General features: G+C 42.1%; 1 protein-coding gene across 3 annotated transcripts in view; it reads right to left on the reverse strand.

The window, feature by feature from the left end:
* Positions 1–19,590, reverse strand: part of DPYSL5 (dihydropyrimidinase like 5) — a 70,758-nt gene that overhangs the window by 17,285 nt on the left and 33,883 nt on the right. For all 3 annotated transcript variants that reach the window (XM_007666735.4, XM_007666736.3, XM_001509677.5), the window contains exons 3-7: positions 9,435–9,593; positions 8,200–8,379; positions 6,859–6,927; positions 5,671–5,715; positions 3,416–3,491 (exon numbers count right to left, since the gene is read on the reverse strand). In XM_007666735.4, coding sequence (XP_007664925.1) covers positions 3,416–3,491; positions 5,671–5,715; positions 6,859–6,927; positions 8,200–8,379; positions 9,435–9,593 — 529 coding nt within the window. The remainder of the gene's footprint in view (positions 1–3,415; positions 3,492–5,670; positions 5,716–6,858; positions 6,928–8,199; positions 8,380–9,434; positions 9,594–19,590) is intronic.

The raw sequence follows: 19,590 nt of genomic DNA on the forward strand, positions 1-19,590 counted from the left end.
GGGCAAGTCACTTCACTTCTCTGTGCCTCAGTTACCTCATCTGTAAACTGGGAATTAAGACTGTGAGCCCCAAGTGGGACACGGATTGTGTCCAACCTGATTAGCTAGTATCTATCCCAGCACTTAGTACAGTGCCTAGAACAAAGTAAGTGCTCAACAAATACCATTTATATAAAAACTGAAGAATTGTGCAGCAGGAATGAGGGCAGGAAAAGGAAAGGCATGGGGACAGAGAGCTGGTAGACTCCAGCTTGCTCAGTGCCAACTTCAGCTGTACGTTTCAGAGTGTCTGAATTCATCCCCTTTGTTATCACTGGAAAGTCTGTGCCAAATCTTAGCAACTGAGGCACCTTGCTGGGTAGAACCATAGCAGGGCAGCCAGTAAATTCAACATCAGATGTTCAACTTCAGGAAGGATAGAAGACATTTTGTAAAGTTTCACTTTCTCAAATGCAACTGACCATTAGAAGAGCTCTGTGACTCAGACAGCGTACTGTTTTCCAGTCCAAAACGGCGGGACAAAAAAAAAATACAACTGGCCCCCAAAATACTCAGAATCCAAAGGACAAGGGACAAGAGGCCGGGTTGTTGGGAAGGTAGGACAGATTGGGAGACCAGAAACAGAGAGAAGATGATTCTTCTGTCAAGTCTCCCAGAGCATAGCCACTGTGCCCAATTTCCTTCCTTTCTGAGCACCCTCTTTTCCCACTCACATCCCCCTTTCGCCTGACCTCTATCCCTTGGATTCCATAAAGAAAATGCTTAGAATTCCTTAGTAGCCACAAAGATTTCCTGACAATCCCAATTAGTTAATGACCTGTTCTAAAAGGGCAGTTGATGATGTATTTTTTTTGGCAAATAACCAGTTAGGTGCATATGGGAAGAAGAGGTGAGAAAATGGATCAACCAGTGCACTGAGGATCTGGAAATCACTCTACTTTTAGTAGTGAACAGTGAACAGAAGTTGGGAATTTGTTAAGAAAAACCTGAAAAAACAGTAGAGAATGAACCCTAAAAAAGACCTAAGCAACTGAGAGTTTTTTTTTAAAAAAAACACCCTAAGGTAGAAGCAAGGACTAGTGGAGGAATTCATTTAGTTTTGTCCTTTTGCCCTTGGCTTTTAAGAAGAGATGGGATGAGGTTGTAAAAAGAGGGATATTGATGGAAGAGGCAAAAGAATATTGGAAAATTCTTCTTCATTGCACTATAACTCACTGAACTGGATCAGCATGCACAGGATGATCTTTAATGGACAATATTACAAGTGGAGGAAATTGATTAAGGGCCAACATGCCTATCAGTACTTGTTTGCTTTTCTGGAGGAACGTAATGCCAAGAAGAGTTTAAAGTAAATGGAAATCTATCCAATTTAAAACCAAACGAATAGTCAATGTGATTAGACAGTTTAATAGGTTTGCATCCTAGTAAAAAAAGTTTACCTAGCCAGACTTTTGTGTAATGTTATTCTCATATTTCAAGTCTCGAAAGAAGTAATGGAAAAATGAGACGAGCTACTTGAATTCGTTGGACTTTAAGGTATGTAAAAGAATGGGTATTTGGCGAGATTGCTGCAGGCATTTTCATAGACTCTCGCTGGGGAAAGAAGATAAGAGTCTAGAGAAGTCACATTTATGAGAACGTCCGGGTTTTTTAAAGTCATATTGTTCATACTAGACTAGAACTAGACTAGATTCCCTTCCCTACCACATCCAAAGGATGAGCACTCTCACCTTCATCAATTACCCTACTGAATCTCCTTCAGGAAGCCTTCCCGGACTTTGCTCTCAGCTCCCAATCCTGTTTTCTATTTACTATCTTTCCCATGTCCCTCCCTGAAGCACTTAGATACTCCTCCCAATCCCCAGAGCACTTATGTAAATATCCTTGTACTTGTTTACCTTACCTGTAATTTTCCTTCATGTCTGCCTCCCTCATTAGTCTGTAAACTCTTCGAGGGCAGGGTCTGCGCCTACCGACTCTACTATTTTGTACAGTACTCCGCACACAGTAAGGGTTCACTAAACACCACTGATTGTTTGAACTTTGTCATAGTAGTTTTTCTCACTGTTGGTCTTCCAGTTTGTTATGGAATGCCTCAGGGAGTTGGATCCAAGGTGGAATAAGGAAAACATTGAGCCACTTCAAAAGGTCATTCAAAATGATCATTTAATACCAGCTGCACTACTTCACAAACACCACTATTATTATTAGCCGCTCCCTGTTCCACTCTCTATTCGAAGATTCCTGGATTGGGCAGTCCCAACCCAAGCAGAGGGTGGCTTCTTTAGGTAGTCCCAGGAGAGGGAAGCTCCCGGAAGCTTATTTTGTTTTCACCCCACTCCTTCGTTTGTTTTCTCTGGGGATAAAGGCCTCGTTAAAGGACTATTCTAGGGGGAAATTAGGTTTTTGGCCTAAATCTAAGGGAAACCTAACAACTAACAGGGGAAAACAAAATCTATTTATCTGACATTATTTTTTAAAGGACCTGATACTGTGACGAAGGTCCAGAAATGAGATCTTGGGGTAAAATGGCTGAAAAATGAGCTGCACTGGGCAGGACAGACCCCCAGAGGGCAGCACTGAGCTGGGAAGGCTAGGCCAAGGTCCTTGGCAAGACAGGACTTGTGTTAAAAATCTTTTATAATAAATTCTTCCATGTATGTTTTTGCTGGTCCCAGGAATCTATTATGCAATTTAAAAAGCCTTCTATAACTACGATCCCTAAAGGATGCCTTCAGTATTATAGGGAGGCTTCAGAGAGTTTACATTTGAGTTTTGGGGGAGGATAATGCTTAAAAATAATAATAATAATAATAATGTATTTGTTAAGCACTTACTATGTGCAGAGCACTGTTCTAAGATCTGGGGTAGATACAGAGTAATCAGGCTGTCCCACATGAGGCTCACAGTTAATCCCCATTTTACAGATGAGGTACCTGAGGCACAGAGAAGTTAAGTGACTTGCCCAAAGTCACACAGCTGGACAAGTGGCAGAGCTGGGATTCGAACTCATGATCTCTGACTCCCAAGCCCAGGCTCTTTACACTGAGCCACGCTGTTTCTCTTAGCGCTCCATCCTCAACCGGCACCTTCACCCAGTGAAGGCAAAAGAAGCCCACTCAAGTGGCATTCCACTTCCAAGCGACAGTGACCAATGCAGGCCAGCACAGCTGATCCTGGGTAGGAAAAACAGGAGGGGCCAGGGGGCTAGAAAGTCTTGAAGGAAAAGGCCAGAGGGCTAGAGAGTCTCGAAGGGAAAGGCCAGGGGACCGGAAAGTCTCGAAAGGACCACAGTGCCCCTCGAGACAGACCTAGTGAAAACGGTTGACCTTAGTTTCATTTCTCTCTCCCTTTTATCATGATATCTGAGAGATGTCTCGTTCTTCTTACCCATCCTCTTAGCCTATAACCTTACCTTGCATTTTAGCAGCAGCAACCACATCACCAGCAGAGATACTGGAAACATTGATCAGGTAAACAGGGCAGTGAGTCTGAAAATGGAAAAACATCTTTATACATTTGGCCTTTCAGTGTAGATATAAGAAATAGACACACCCTTTGTTGGAACTAAAATACAGGTTCCATCTTCTCCACTTCCCTCCTCATTCCCCAGACTTCCCTCTCTCTAGTTCCTTTCAAGAGGATATAGAGGAGACTTGTAGGAACCAGGAATCCCATATGCAGCATCCAAGATTGCTTCCTGTCAGTGAGCTAACCCTATATAGCTGTACTGGGATGAAGCGATTAAATGACTCCTGCTGCTGTCAAGAGTAATAAAATTTTCTCATTTAAATATTCAACACGAGTATCACAATTGTATTTTTGACAAAATTCTTGAAATTTACAGAGGAAGAAGACCAACGACTTGCAAGTGAAGCTATTCTTGAATCACTGCCTTTTTCATATTCACAGGTGCCTTTTAAAATGACTATTAAGTTAGCGCTGAAACTCCTGACCCTTTGCTTTAAGGCACTCAATCAGCTTTCTCCCCACTACTTGTCCTTACCCTTCTCCTGCTACCCCACCTCACACACTTCATTCCTCTCTCGCCAACCTTCTCCCTGGGCCTTATTTTCATCTCTGTCTTCAACCTTTTGCTCACACCCTCCCTTAAGCCTTGTATTCCCTCTCCCTTCACAACTGGCAGGCTCTACCCATCTTTAAAGCCCTTCTGAAATCAATCATCTCCAAAAGGTCTTCCCTCATCTCCCTACTCTATATCCCTTGATAAAAACCACTTCAGCACCCCTATGTCACCAAACACTTGGTACTCAGACCACCCCACCCACCAAAACATTTTTGTACATCTCTTTATATTTATTTTAGTGTCTGTTTTCCCTGCTGGTCAGAACGATCCTTGAGGTCACGATTGCTTTTGCTAATTCTACTGCACTCTCCTAAGCATTGAGTACAGTGTTCTGCATGCAGAACAGGATACACAGTACTATCTGATTGAATGCTGAAAAAAAAACCATACTTGCCCTGAAGTTGCCATCTGAAGAGAGGCAAAACACTAAACTATATTCTCCCTTTTGGGGGGAATTTGAGAATGATCGTCAGGGAGAGTCATTGTTTAAAGGGGATGGGTATACTAGAGAAACTGTATTCTTCACAAGAAGAGATGCAGGAGATGAGGAGAGTGTTGGTAAGCAAGGCCGACAGGAGAAGCAGCATGGCCTCGTTGCAAGAGCATAGGTTTGGGAGTCAGAGGACATGGCTCCACCACTGTCTGCTGTGTGATGGTGGACAAGACACTTGACTTCTCGGTCCCTCAGTTACCTCATCTGTAAAATGGGGATTTTGACTGTGAGCCCCATTTGGGACAGGGAAAGTTTAGGCACAGAGAAGTTTAGTGACTTGTCAAAGGTCACATAACTAAGTGGCAGAGGTCAGATTAGAATCCAGGTCCTCTGATTTCCAGGGCTACGCTCTTTCCACTAGGCCACACTGTTTCCCAGGTAACATGGGGTACTATTTCTACAGAGAATTGAAAAGAGCTCTGGACCATGAGTTTCTTTGTGCAGGGTGTCTCACCACCAAAGGCACCTTGCCAAAACAACTGTTTATCTGTTATAACAATAAATCTTTGTTTCAGGAATCCCTTTGCAACCACACCAGAAGCCAGATTGTCTTCCAAAATATTATACCCCAATGCAGTCTTTATCTACTGACTTTAGAAAGCCTGAGATTTAGAAACTAGCTTGGGGCTTGATATTCTTAACCCAATTCTACTAATCCCAATTCAGAAAAGGCTTGAGCCCCTTGTGTCTCCTGTAGTTCTAGCCTTTCCTTGATAATTCCGAGTCTTCTTTATCCAGTTGGCCCTGCTCCAATCTTTCCCTTGCTGCTATGACACTTTAGAAGGACTTGGGTTAAATAGTTTTTATAACCCAGACTCCACAGAATGGACAGGAAGGATAATGGTAAGGTAGTGTGTTACCCAGCTATCTCCAGCAGAAAGAGATTACTTCTAAACTGCTGAGGATAAAAAAAAGAACAAATACAACCCCAATCTCAGGTGCAGATGGGAGTAACAACAGGGACCCAGACATGAAAACAAACAGGCCAGTCGGTTCTTGTACACCCAACAGCAGATTCTGCTGTGACAGTTGGGATCCCGCCCCCGAACCGAAGGAAGGGAGAGATTTTTCTGATGAGACTGCTCCTTACCCTGTTAGCAATGGTGATCACACGGTGGGTGGCTTCAGCTTCTAGCTGTTTGGGGAAATAGAGCACATCATGAAAATATGACTCTTCATCTCAGACAGGCTGGAGACTTTATTCTGGGGCCAAGCAAAATCACCTACACTCTAAACAATAGGCCCTAAATCTGAAAACTCTCAGTTCCACAGATTTCCTTTTGGATGCTGTTTATTTCAGGTAGAGACCCTCTGCAGAGTCCAAAGACTGGTCTCTATTTTTATAAATCTGTTTAGAATATCAGAGTTTCAATGATAAAGAAATAAACAACCTGATCAGTAGGCCCTTCCACCTGGCTCACATGTACATATTGCCTTATGGTTTTCATCTTAGTAGCTGGAGACCTGTTTTCAACTAGATTCTTCTGTCACAATCAGAACAAAGCCTTTGCTCAAGGAGAGCCATCCTAATTCTTTAGGTTGTGAGTCCTCTCTGGCACTAGAGCTGATAAGGAAGAGGTGGGGAGAGTCAAAGGGGTGGGGAGAGTCACAGACACATATCACCAGGGCAGGGTTAGTATGTGTGGTTCCATATAAATCAGGGATGAGACAAAGAGCAGGAACAATAACTTGCATTGCACTATTTCCATTCCTCTTCCCTTTTCCTAATCCTTGCTAACATCCCTTTCTTTCCAGGCTCATGACTTTAAAAAAAATTGCTGTCACTTCACCACATGCATCTGATAATGGTACGGAGTGGAGAGGAGGTAGGATTAGGCAGGAGTGGGGGAAATGAACCAGACTGAGAGAGTACTTGAGGTGAAATCCAAGCTGAAATTATCTGTTTGTAAGCAGAGAGGCCTCAAATGAGCATCTCATTTTGACTCTGAAACAGCCAAATGTTTTAAGAGTTGGCCCCACAGGGATCTATAGAAATTTTTAGTCTGGTGGCAGTCTAGCTTTTCTTTCTATATCACTTTTCATGGTGTCGCACAATCTATATCCCAAATACTTCCTAAAGTGGGATTGGCATAGGAAATGCCAGCTTTACATTAATCTGGAAGGATGGGGTGGGAGGAGTAAAAAGTTGAATTAACTCATATTTATTAAGCTTTGACAAAGTCAGATCAGACGCTCCTTCTACCTATAAAGGACTCTGAGTGATTCTTTGACATGAAAGAAAATGAAAAAGTGATATGAAGTCTTTCTTCTTCCTTACCTCCTCTGGACGGCTGATCTCTATTCCCTCAGGACCGGTGATACCCAAATCCAGTGCCTCTTTAGCACCCTGAGCAACAGTAAAGGAAAAAGAACTGAGTTCTTGGAAGAGAGAAACAAGATTAAATTAAAGAGCTTCCAACTGGCAGGCAAACTAGATCTCAGCCCATCTCATTAGGCTTGCATCCTTTACTCATTTGCACATCTTTCCTTTTAAAGAAGAAGGTGAAAGGGGGGTAGGGATTTTCCAAAGGAATTCAGTTTACCTGGCTGATATCAAAAACAAGAAGACAGAAAAATGTCTTTGGAAATGAGGTGATTAACTAATGACCAGGTGGTCTAATTTATCAAGGAAGCTAAGGGTCTTGAAAAAGTCTCAGCAAGATGGTTGGAGCAGAAGCTTAGCTAGGTCATTTTACAACTGAGTTGTGGCCAGAACAATCGCCCCATGGTTCAATTTTTTAGTTTTGTGTTGCTTTAATAGGCAGCAGTGGCCTTGAAGGAAAAGGGTGTGGTCACGGTGCACAACTGAACTTCCCTTCTTCAATCATCTGCCCCTCTTCAGCAGCAGGGATGTGTTCTTATTTGTTTTATGGTATTTATTAACTGTTTATTATGTGTCAAACACTGTTTTAAGTGCTGAGGTAGATACAAGTCAATCAGGTAGGACACTGTCCCTGTCCCACATGAGACTCACAGTCCAAGCGGGTGGGAGGATAGGTATTAGATTCCCATTTTATAGATGAGGTAACTGAAGCACACAGAAGTGAAGTGACTTGCCCAAGGTCATACAGCGGGCAATTGGCAGAGCCAGGATTAGGACCCAAGTCTTTCTGACTCCCAGGTGCGTGATCTTTCCACTAGGCCATGCTACTTCTCTCATGCTTCTCACTCTCATGCCCCTGATGGTAAGGCAATAGTGGCAGATAATTTCCGAATATGCAAATTTAACCATAACCCAATAATGAAATGATTTTTCTATGAGGCAAGTAGTATCAACACAAATTTTGGGCAGATGATTGCCAAACTCCCAGACTACCCTAAGCAGTGTAGCCTAGTAGAAAACATGGTCTTGGAGCCAGAGGACCTGGGTTCTAATTCCAGCTCTGCCACTTTCCTGCTCTGTGCCTCAGTTTCCACAACTGCAAAATGGGGATTCAATATCTCTTCTCCCTTCTGCTTTGACCGTGAGCTCCATGTGGGACAGGGACTGCATCTGGCCTGATTAGCTTACATCCATCTTAGGGCTTAGAACAGCACCTGATACATAGTTAATACTTAACAAAAACCATAAAAAAATATACTGATCACCTCTTCCTGTCTTTCCCAGAGCGATACTTGCCTCAGCTACCAGCTCTCCATTCTCAGCGTGGACTCGGGCTATGGCACCAATGTCCTTGCAGGCTCGGAAGACTTGATAAAGTTCACTGTCACGTAGCATATATAAATCCTTGTAAGTCATGAACATCTGGAATGAATTTACACCCTTCTCCCTCACCAGAGTCTCCATTTCTACTTTAACCTGATAGAAGAAAGGCAGGGCAAGTATTATGCATTTGTGAATGTGGGAGGAGAAGAGAGTTCAAGAAATTTTACTAGAAATCACTCCAGTAGAAAACACATTGGATATTTTTGCTTATGGGGCTGCTTCATTTTGAGAACAGCCCTACTCTCTCAGAGGAAGGTCTAGAAGTCCCCCATACCAGTTTTCATTGGCACAAACTCCCTCTGGTCATTTTATAGGAATTACTACATATTACAGGAATAATTTCCAGGGCTCTTGCAGTACATATTGAATGGCTGAAGTGACAATGTTTTCTTGAGTTCAAAGTGGGTTCAGGGTGGGGCTTCCAGAGACGGTCCAACAGTAGAAAGGTGAAAAAATGGCACGGATGACAGAGAATCCCAGGGGAGAAGCACCGTGGACTTAATGGGTAGAGCATGGGCCTGGGAGTCAGAAGGACGTGGGTTATAGTCCCAGCTCCTCCACCTGTCTGCTGTGTGACCTTGGACAAGTCATTTAACTTCTCTGTTAAGCGGCAGAGTGACCGGTATTGCAGGCCAGCTCCGGGGGAGATTCACAGGTGATCCTAAAACAGTTTCGATTACAGGTTCCAGGGAACTCTTCTGGGTGTCTCAATCAAGAATAAGATCCAAAATCATGGATCACTAAGCTACCGGGGGTTTGGGGCTGTTTCTGGACCACAGTGGGAATCATAACTCTTTGGAAAATAGGTGCTGGAGCAGGAGGCCAGGCTGGCACTAAAGCTGTAATACAGTTTGCATGGATACAGGTAGTGGGAGTTGTATTTCATTGAATGATTATGGTCCTCACCTACGAGATTCCTGCCACTCACAATGTAGGATGCTTTTTTACTGAGCATTTAAGATTGCTGCTGCAGCTCTCATCTTTGGGTTAATTTTGATTCCTGGCTGGAAGCGACAAGCCATAAAAGCCTTAGTGCTAATATGTGAAAGTAAAAGGAGGAGGAAGAAGAGAATGATTAAGAGCAATGACGGGATCAAAGGCGAGGAGAGCAACATGCTGAAAGGCTGATGGTGTCAAAAGCCTCTTACCTTGGGGGCCCACCAGGTGATCCCCATGTGGAGTGAGTAATCACAGCAGACCTTAGGGTCAGCCAGGCTCCGGCACTTCTCATATGCCTCCACAAGGGAGGTCTCCTTGTCAGGCAAAACATGGCCAATGACCATAGTTGTTCCTCCTACTAGTGCTGCCTGTGGGGAGAGGAGAGAAAACCATTAATTTTCCCATATTTTCTTGGGGGAAAAATGGTCTGAAGACAGAGCCTGTGAAGACAGAGACCTTGACTAACATAGACTGCTTCCTGTCTAGTCCTAGAGGTATCTAGTTGTTATGCTTCCTAGAAAAAAGCAGTTTATCTTGGCTTTCAGGGGTGAGAGAAGATGGGGAGGGTGAGTGGATGAGGGTTCGTTCAATCGATCAATCATATTTACTAAGCACTTAAAGTGCACAGAACACTGTACTAAGTGTTTGGAAAAGTACAATATAACAGACATATTCCCTGCCCAAAATAAGCCTACAGTCCCGAGGGGTAGACAGACTTTAATATAAATAAATGAATTACGGATATGTACATAAGTGCTGTGGGGCTGGGCATGTCGGGGTGATGCAGAAGGGAGTGGAAGAAAAGGAAAAGAGGGCTTAGTCAGGGAAGACATCTTGAAGGAGACGTTCAAGAAAGAGGCTTTGACGGTGGGGTAGAGTCACATGTCTGTCGGATATGAAGAGGGAGGGTGTTTCAGGCTAGAGGTAGGATAATGGGCAAGATCAGCATCATGATAGACGAGATCGAGGTACAGCGAGTAGGTTGGCATTAGAGGAGCAAAGTGTGTGGGTTGGCTGGTAGTAGGAGAGTAGCAGGGTGAGACAGGATGGGGCAAGGTGATTGAGGGTTTTAAAAGTCGATGGTAAAGGAGTTTCTGCTTGTTGTGAAGGTGGATGGGCGAACACTGGAGATTCTTGAAGAATGGGGAAATGTGGACTGAACATTTTTATAGAAAAATAATCCAGGCACCTGAGTGAAGTATGGACTGGAGTGGGGAGAGGTAGGAGGCAGGAAGGTCAGCAAGGAGGCTGATACAGTAATCAAGATAGATCAGGATAAGTGCTTGGATTAAGCAATTAGGTTGGTTCATTTTAACTGTATTTCTCAAAGGGCCAAATCATGCAGTCTTCCTAACCTCTCCCCATCACTTCTTACTAAACATTAAGGCTAAAGTAAATTTGTACATGTGATCTCTTGAAGACCTTAAAATAATATACAAAAGGGTTTCCGACCCTACTTATTACACCATGCTTGCTAACTGGGACAATGGAGCTGTCAGCAGCATAACCTTTTAAAGGCCCTCAGAGGGGAAAGCTGGATCTAGAAATTGGTAAACCCCACAGCCCATCATGCAATCCCAAATAAACACTGGCCTGGGAGCCAATAAATAGCTCTTTGTGGCCACTGGGCACTTGACTGACCGATGTACTTGCCAAAACAAGTAATACCTTTCCAGCCCCTTGGTTTTTTGGCATATATTCTGGGTCAGTCAGATTATGTGACATAGGGAGTGATAGGAGTCCCCCAGATCCAACAGGAGTGCAGCCTGTACCACTTGCCATACCCGGGCCGTGAGCCGCAGGTGGGACAGGGACTATGCCTGCCCTGATTATTCTGTATCCATCCCAGTGCCGAGTACAGTGCTTTGCACATAGGAAGTGCTTAACAAACGCTACTCTTCTTCTTCTTGTTCTTCAGGAAGGCACTTTCCTGAAAGAGAGGATTTCCTGGATGCCTTCATAGTATCTTTGGTGTCCAGAGGGTGTCACTAGAGCAGTTTTGCATCACTTTTGCAAAGCTCAGGATAATATATTCTAGTCTAGTGGATAGTGACAGAATTAAGCAATAATGGGGCATCAAGTTTCATGTCAAACTGAAGATCCATACAACTGCTGTGGTGTCCAAAACTCCTGAAGGGCTATGAACCCTGGACCTAGCTCAGAAGATATATCCGGTTTCTAGTGCAGTGCTTACCAACGAACCACTTTCATCATCTTCAGCATCAATGGCAACATTTATTTATTTATTTGTTATTAAGCATCTATTTAGTGTACATCATTGTGCTAGAAACTTGAGGCACACAGAAAAGAAACAAAAGACATACTCCCTGCTGTTTATACTCTAATGGAGAAGATGAGGGGGACACAAATTGCCAAACAGGAAATAGCTAAGAGTCAGAGACAGACTTAAGTGCCAAACTCAAGTAAACAAATAAAAAATTGACATATACATCAAGTTCCAATGTGAAAAATGGGATGGTGGGTGTGGATAGATGATTCATTCCCCTTTAGGCATCTGACAATATTTTTTGATGGTATTTTTTAAGGTACTTGTTAAGTGCTTACTATGTGCCAGGCACTGTACTAAGCACTGGGGTAGATATAAAATAATCAGATAGGCCACAGACTATGTCACATATGGGCCTCACAATCTTAATCCCCATTTTATAGAAGAGATAACTGTCATAGAGAAATTAAATGACTTGTCCAAGGTCACACAGCAGACAAGTGGTGGAGCTGGGATGGGAACCCAGGTCCTTCTGACTTCCAGGCCCATGCTCCACTAGGCCATGCTGCTTCCCTTCTTAAATTGTAATCTGGGAGCCAGGAGACCCATCTCCAATCCCAGTTCTGACACTGAATTGCTGTATGACTTTGGGAGAGTCCCTTAATCTCTCTCAACCTCAATTTCCTCATTTGGGAAATGGGGATACTCCCTACCTTCAAGATTGTGAGTCCCTAGTGGGACTGTATCCAAATGACTACCTTGAACCTAGCCCAGCACTTAGCACAGTACTTGACATATAAGCAATATCATAAAATTAATATTAAATAATAATGGCGCACAGACCATTTACATCAATAGGAGTAGGGATAAAGTACTTGGCGGAGCCCTTAGGAACTGCTTTGAAAAGGAATCATTTCTGAGGCAAAGGTACTCTGCAAAAAATGTCATTTGACTATATTAGGACTAATAGATTGTTAAGCTAGGTGTGGGCAGGGAATGTGACTGTTATATTGTACTCACCCAAGCACTTACTACAGCACTCTGCACATAATAAGCACTCAAATATGATTGACTATTAACCCCCTACTCTCTGAGGGAGATTTGAATACCAAGAATAATAAAAGTGATCACCAAAGGCTTATAATAATCAGCTTTAAATGATCTGCTGATGATCAACTAAAATGACTGGTAGTCTTGAAGTGGAGGACCAAAGAAATATGTTTGCAACATAACAAGGCATGTAAAAAATTCCTATAAAGGATGCTAAAAGTCCACCAGCTCCTGGGGGTGCTAATGATGAGCTGCCTCACAAATAAAGAGTTTTTAATATTGCAGTCACTTAAGTCCCAAGTATGTGCCAAATTCTAATTTTTTCAGGGGTTTCTTGGCACATTACAAATGTGAACCATCTATTTTTTATTTTTAGTATTAGTGTTTTAAATTTGCTCTTCCATAAGTTACTCAGCAACTGAAGTTAGGTACTGGTTTGTTTATAGAGTCAGTGCCTTTTCCTCAGCCCTCTGAAAGGGATTGTTGTCCTGGATGGGTAATATCTGAATAAACCCATACAACTGAGTTAATGGAGGCATGGGATGAAGAAAGCAAAAAAAAAAAAAAGCACAAACAAGAGACAGGATTGAACATGTTTCTTTCCATTGTCTTCAGAGATGTTTGGCTCAATATTCAATAAGGCCTCCTGACTAAAAGTCTGTTTGGAAAGATTAAAGAAGTGACAAAGATGCATTCAGCCGAATGTGACCATGTTTGCTGTCTGTGCCCCCAGTGACACTGGGAGACAGGAACCCATTAAGTAATGACTCTATTGTCTCTCATGGAAAAAAGATAGTCAGGCTTGACCTCCCGGGTCTCAATGAAAAAACTCAAACCTTCCATATCATGGCCCCTTCCTAACCCCATTGAGACACCCCATATTTATTGCAAACGGTAAGTGCCTGTAAGAAATGAGGCAGAAAATGGGGCATCTGGCTTTTTACAATGAGGGGCTTGGTCACTACTCATTAAATGTGTTTAATGAAAAAAGGAGTACATGAGAACAGAAAGAATTTTAGTCTACTGACACCTGCATTAATTTTCTACATACAGAAGGGATTGGTTCATGGATCCATTGCAGCTCTAACAGAAAAGATATGATTTGGGTGTGGATGAGGAGAAGCATCCACGCAGAGCTCTAGTAGTAGTAATTTGGGTGTTTACTGGGCACCCACTGGGTACAATACACTATACTGAGGGCTTGGAAAAGTACATCAGAAACTTGAGACACATTCCCTGCCCACAAGGAATTTACACCCTAACAGGGAGATGGACAAAAGTATTAACAAATTGGGTAATCAGACTAAGTACATTGACTGGACAATTCTTAATAATATAAATGTGCTGAGCGAGGGCGTAAATAATAGTGCTTATGGTACTTTATAATTATAGTATTTGTTAAGTGCTTATTATGTATCGAGCACTGGGGTAGATACAAGTTGTTCAGGCTGGACACAGTCTCTGTTCCACATGGAGCTCAGGGTCTATGTAGGAGGGAGAATTGGTATTTGTTCCCCATTATACAGGTAGGAAACGGAGGCAAAAAGAAGTTAAGTGACTTGCCCAAGGTCACAAAGCAAGCAATTGGAAGAATCGAGATGAGAACCCAGGTCTTCTGACTCCCACGCCCATACTCCTTCCACTAGGCTTTGCTGCTTATTTACCTCTATGTAAAATCAATAAATAAAATATGTAAATGCTGATGGTTGTTTGAACTTGGGTTTATAGAGTTGATCAGGGAAACTTGTTGGAGCTTGTAAATCTGTGATCTGCCAGATGAGGGGGCTGAGGGGGAGTTCCAGGCTGGTGGGACAGTGTGAATGAGGGGATGGAGCTGGGAGGGTCAAGAGCAAGGTACAACATGAAAGTTGGTTTGGGAAGAAGAGAAAGGGTTGGGGAGTAGCAGGTGACGACGAGTAGGAGAGTTGATGCATAGTCTTGAAGGCGATAGCAAGGGATTTTTGCTGCAGCGGGAAATGGGAAGCCACTGGAATGTAAGTGGCGCTGTGCCGGCCGCAGGATCTTGGCTCTGATGTCTCAGGACCGATGTTTTGTTTGTCATTCTTGAAAGGCGGCAACATCAGCCATCACTTTAAACAAGAAATAATCTCACAAAGACTTTCTTGACTTTGAGTGATTAAAACTGGAACAGGTTAGTAAGGGAAATCGTAAAACCTTCAACCTTGGAAATCCTTAAACACAGGATGGACAACCATCTGCCTTGGATGTTTTAAGCCTTCATTTGGCTGGAGGCGGGAAGCTGGATCAGATGATCTCTTAAGTTCCAGCTTTCTGATCCACTCTTGGCCCCCTTGACTGGCACAAATCCCAGGGAAAGGAAGTCTTTGATGCTTTCTAAACAACACCAGCACTAACAGTTTTGATTTTAAGAGTTAACCAGGAAGAAACATGAAGGTAGACATTGGTGGAATTTCTACCTACAGTCAGATCTACAGCCAGAGTTATTCACATGCTCTAGGACAAGAAGAAAGTATCAGCTTTTGCTTAAATAATACATCTTAACTGCACATTCATTGGATTGGCCATTAGGAGAACAGATGAAAATAAGAAAATCAAACAGCTGCTCTCTGGTGGGGGATGACGACCATGAATGAGGAAATTGCTGAAAAATTGGGAATGAAAAATCTGAATTCTGACAATTCACCAAATACTAACCTTTCAATCACCCAATCAGTCAATCAATAATATTTGAGGCCCTACAGTATGAAGAACATTGCATTAAGTACTTGAGAAAGTTCAACAGAATTAGTGGACATGAACACTGCCCTCAAGGAGCTTATAATCTAGTGTTGGAAAAACAGACACTGAAATAAATTACAAGAAGGAGGAAAAAAGAAGAGGGGATATGTACATGAGTTAGCACTTACATAATAGGATACACATATTTATTGTACACCTGGCATGAGACATTGAACAAGACTTATATTTTCAAGCCACTTACATATCCTCACCCTCTCATGCATGGCCCTGGCTAATGCTCTCAATTCCCAATGCTACTTTATTGACTGGCAGCTATTTAGTTGTTTGGTGCCAGGCCTCTGGCAGTTCTCATGATACAAATGCATGGCTTTATTCTCCACATAGGCATTGTTTCATTATTATCACTACTACAAATGATGAAGAGACTAAATACGTTTATTCAATTTTCTGACACCACCAAGTTGGGTGAGCTGATAATGTGGAGATGAGTTTAACATTCAAAATGTCTGAGGCATGAGTGGGTCAAATAGAAATGGGAGATATAAGGAAAAACAAACTGTTCAAATTGAAGATGGAGGACAGCTGGCTTTATCAAAATGTAGCAGAAAAAGATCTGGGCGTCACAGTGGACCACAACTAAATTTGCCTCAACAACATTATGCTGTCAAAAAAATGAGCGTAATACTAGAATAAACACGTAGTATGTAGGACCTTACAAATCACCTTCCCTCTAAATTCAGATTTTTAGCTTATATTAAAGAACCGTGTTCAGCTTTGTGCTCTGAAGTTCTCATTACCACCTGGGAATTAGGAAAGGGCCCCAGAGAGCACTCAAAATAGTAAACAGGCTTTATGAGGAAAGGAGGTTATTTAGACTGAGAAGAGATGGTCTTGGGAGGGGGGACCTTGACTAATAACCTTCATGTGAATAAAGATTTCTTACGTGTAATGGTGAGCAGTTCTCTTTCTGCTGAGGGAAGGTCTTAAAATGCAGCAGGAGAGATTTAGATTAAGACATTATGGAAGGATTACTGTAAGGGTTACACAAAATACTAGAAGAAGTTACTAAGAAGCTGGTATTATCTTTTAGGATTAAGAATTGGGTAGGCATTATCTATGGAGATTATTTAGGTCAGACATGAAATAGGTTTCAGACCCCAGCATAAAAGAAATCTATTTCCTTTTGGGTTTTTTTAAAATATATTTTTTGGATAATTCTGTGTATTTTCTGATGGCCAATGTTCCTGTCCTTGATTCTAGTGAGGCAGTAGGAAGAAGAGCGAAGGGAGACTTGGAGGATATACTGGGGTAGCCCCAAACGATCCATCAGTGGTACTTATTGAGCACTTACTATGAATAGAGCACTGTTCTAAGCGCTTGGGAGAGTGCATTGCAAAATAAATTAGCAGACCTGTTCCCTACCCATAATGAGCTTACAATCTAGAGGGGGAGACAGGCATTACTAATATAGCAGAGTAGTTGTTGATTAAGAAAGGGAGTGATGTCTCCCTGGGCAAGAATAGCCTTCATCCTCACAGAGCAGGAACCACTCAGAAAAAGATGATGGGATTAAGTGAACTCTGAGTCCAGTTTATGATTGATGCTGTAAATACAGCTCACTTAACAGCTCAGGACCAGGTGTTAAGCAGTGACTGCAAAGATAAAATTGACCTATGCCCACAGCTAACAAGACACCACTTAGCTGATCTTTGTTCCATTCAGCGCCAATTCATTATACAGAGACTAACAGGATAAGGGGCAGCTGATAGGGCCTTTTTAATTTCGGGGTATAGGGGCAGCTGTCGCAAGCTCACCATCCTAAGACGTCCTCAATGCAGCCATCTTAACTGGGTCCTTCCCCTTCCCTCTTCATTCTGTCATTACCAGCCCTGGGCTAAGTGTACGGAGGTGAAATTTGGGTTTATTCTGGCTCTGAACAACAGAAAAGCTCTGACACATTTCCTTGCTAGTCAAGCTGAAGAGACCTCATATAAACCTTCCCTATAAACATAAATTTTAATGAACTCATTACTAAATGTTCCATATCATGCCACTGACATATATCATGTTTACACATAAACACACTTTTTTCTATAAAGAACATTTTAAAAGTGATTCTGCATGTTCCCAAACTAACTGATCTGCTCTACTTTTAGTATAACAGAGTTTTGAATTAACAAACAATATCCAAGGTGAGATTTATTAAAGTAAAGATTTTCTGAATTTAGAATTACTATTTGGCCTTGAATACTTGCTCACCTAGCCCTGGCAAAGTTAATCCACATTAAATCTTTACTGGTTAAACTGTGGATGGTTGTGATGAAATGAAGAGCCTTCTTTTTCTTTCTCAGGCTTTCAGGGCTCCTTGAGACTTCATTTGTTCTTTAATGTAGGGTTATAACCGGGCAAAAATGTGTTCGAGGAGCTGTTTAAGCTTGAAGTCTTTATTGCCGGGTAGTGTGCATTAGTTCTGACAATTCACAGCCTTGGCTTTCCCAGCCAGTTCGACAGTATTTAGGATCAAGGGGATTGTCTTCTGAGGGAAAAAAAACCTCTTGTAGATAGCCTAACAACCCAGATTTTACTTCTTTCAATCAATCAATCAATCATATTTATTAAATGTTTGAAAGCAGAGCACTGTACTAAGTCAATGGGAGAGTACAACACAACAATATGATTGGCACATTCCCTGCCTACAATGAGCTTACAGTCTAGAGGGGGAGAGAGACATTAATATAAATAAATTATGGATAGGTACATAAGTGCTGTACGGTTGGGGGAATAAAGGGAGCATTTATTTTCTTTTTCAGAATGAATTGTTTCACTCTCCCACAATTCCCCATCACCAAGCACCCTCTCCACTATCCACTGGCTGGCATATATGCTGAATAGAAGGTAGACATCCTAAAATCTCAGAGGGAGCACTCCTAAATTGAGAATTAGGGGATTAATCTTCTCCACTACCTTTGCATTCCTCTGAATGGATGTTAACATAATCCATACTCTTGTACGGAGGGGATTAAGGATCATCTCATGTTTCATTCCTAAGAGCAGGACCACTTTGAACAGAAGAAGGCTAATAGAAATACAGCAGAGAGTTAATTATGGAAAGGTGTGGGACTAAGCCTAGTAACAGTGATAGTATTTATTAAATGTTTCCTGGTTGTGGAGAACTTTACTAAATGTTGGTAGCGAATACATAGGTGGGAATTAGACATGGTTCCTGTCCCCTAGGAGGGCTCACAATCTAGGAATATAAAGAGGGAGAGGGGACTAGAGACAGATGAAAAAAGGATTGATGAAACGGTGAAGCAGTAAAACAAGAAGTGACAAGGACAAATACACAAAATAAAAGGGCTGGCAGTTGAAAGTTTGGATAAGTAAACCGAAGCCTTGCTTAATTCTCTACACTCCAGTCACATCATTCCAAATGCCACCCAAGACATTTATATATTTTATTCCTATCCCCAGCGTATATTCATTCAACTGTATTTATTAAACGCTTACTGTGTGCAAAGCACCTGGCTAAGCGTTTATATGTTCAGGAATTTCCCGAGTCATAGTCCCTCTGGGCCTGGCACTATGAGTGCCACATTACTAAATATTGTTCCTTCCCACACCCATTGAAAAGAAGACAACTCCATCTCAGGCTACAACCACCTCATGGTACAAATAATAATAATAATAATACTTGTTAAGTACTTACTATGTGCCAAGCGCTGTCCCAAGTGCCGAAGGAGATACAAGTTAATCAGGTTGCACACAGTCCCTGTCCCACATGGGGCTCACACTCTTAATCCCCATTTTACAGATGAGGTAACTGAGGCCCAGAGAAGTTAAGTGATTTGCCCAAGGTCACACAGCAGACAAGTGGTGTATATGGGATTAGAACCCATGACTTTCTGGTTCCCAGGCCCGTGCTCTATCCACTCTGCCATGCTGCTTCTGTCCCAGGCATTTGTCATCATGTTTCAGCCCAGCATTATTAACGAGTATATCCCACCCTCTGCCTCCCAACCTGGATTGAGATTAAGTAATCAACAATGCATGGCTTTCGGAAGAAACACAGTTTGTAAACTAGGAAGGAAACAATTTAGAAAAAATGGGACAGATTCATAAATTAACTTCATCCCATTCAGAGGAATCTGAAATTTTAAGTCTAAAAACCTTTGTTTCAATTATCAAGAAAGTGGATGATCTTATAAATTTGAGATTGCCAGACATAAAATGCTTAAAGAAGAAAAGAAAGCTGCTGTTCTAAATTGGACAAATTCTTCCTTAAAGTTTAAAAGCCAAAACTAGTGAGCAGTATAAGCTACTATTTCTTCAGCCTTCATAATCACATTACAACTCATTTTTTTTAAATT

Source organism: Ornithorhynchus anatinus, chromosome 9 (genome assembly GCF_004115215.2).
Source record: "Ornithorhynchus anatinus isolate Pmale09 chromosome 9, mOrnAna1.pri.v4, whole genome shotgun sequence".
NCBI classification, from domain to species: domain Eukaryota; kingdom Metazoa; phylum Chordata; class Mammalia; order Monotremata; family Ornithorhynchidae; genus Ornithorhynchus; species Ornithorhynchus anatinus.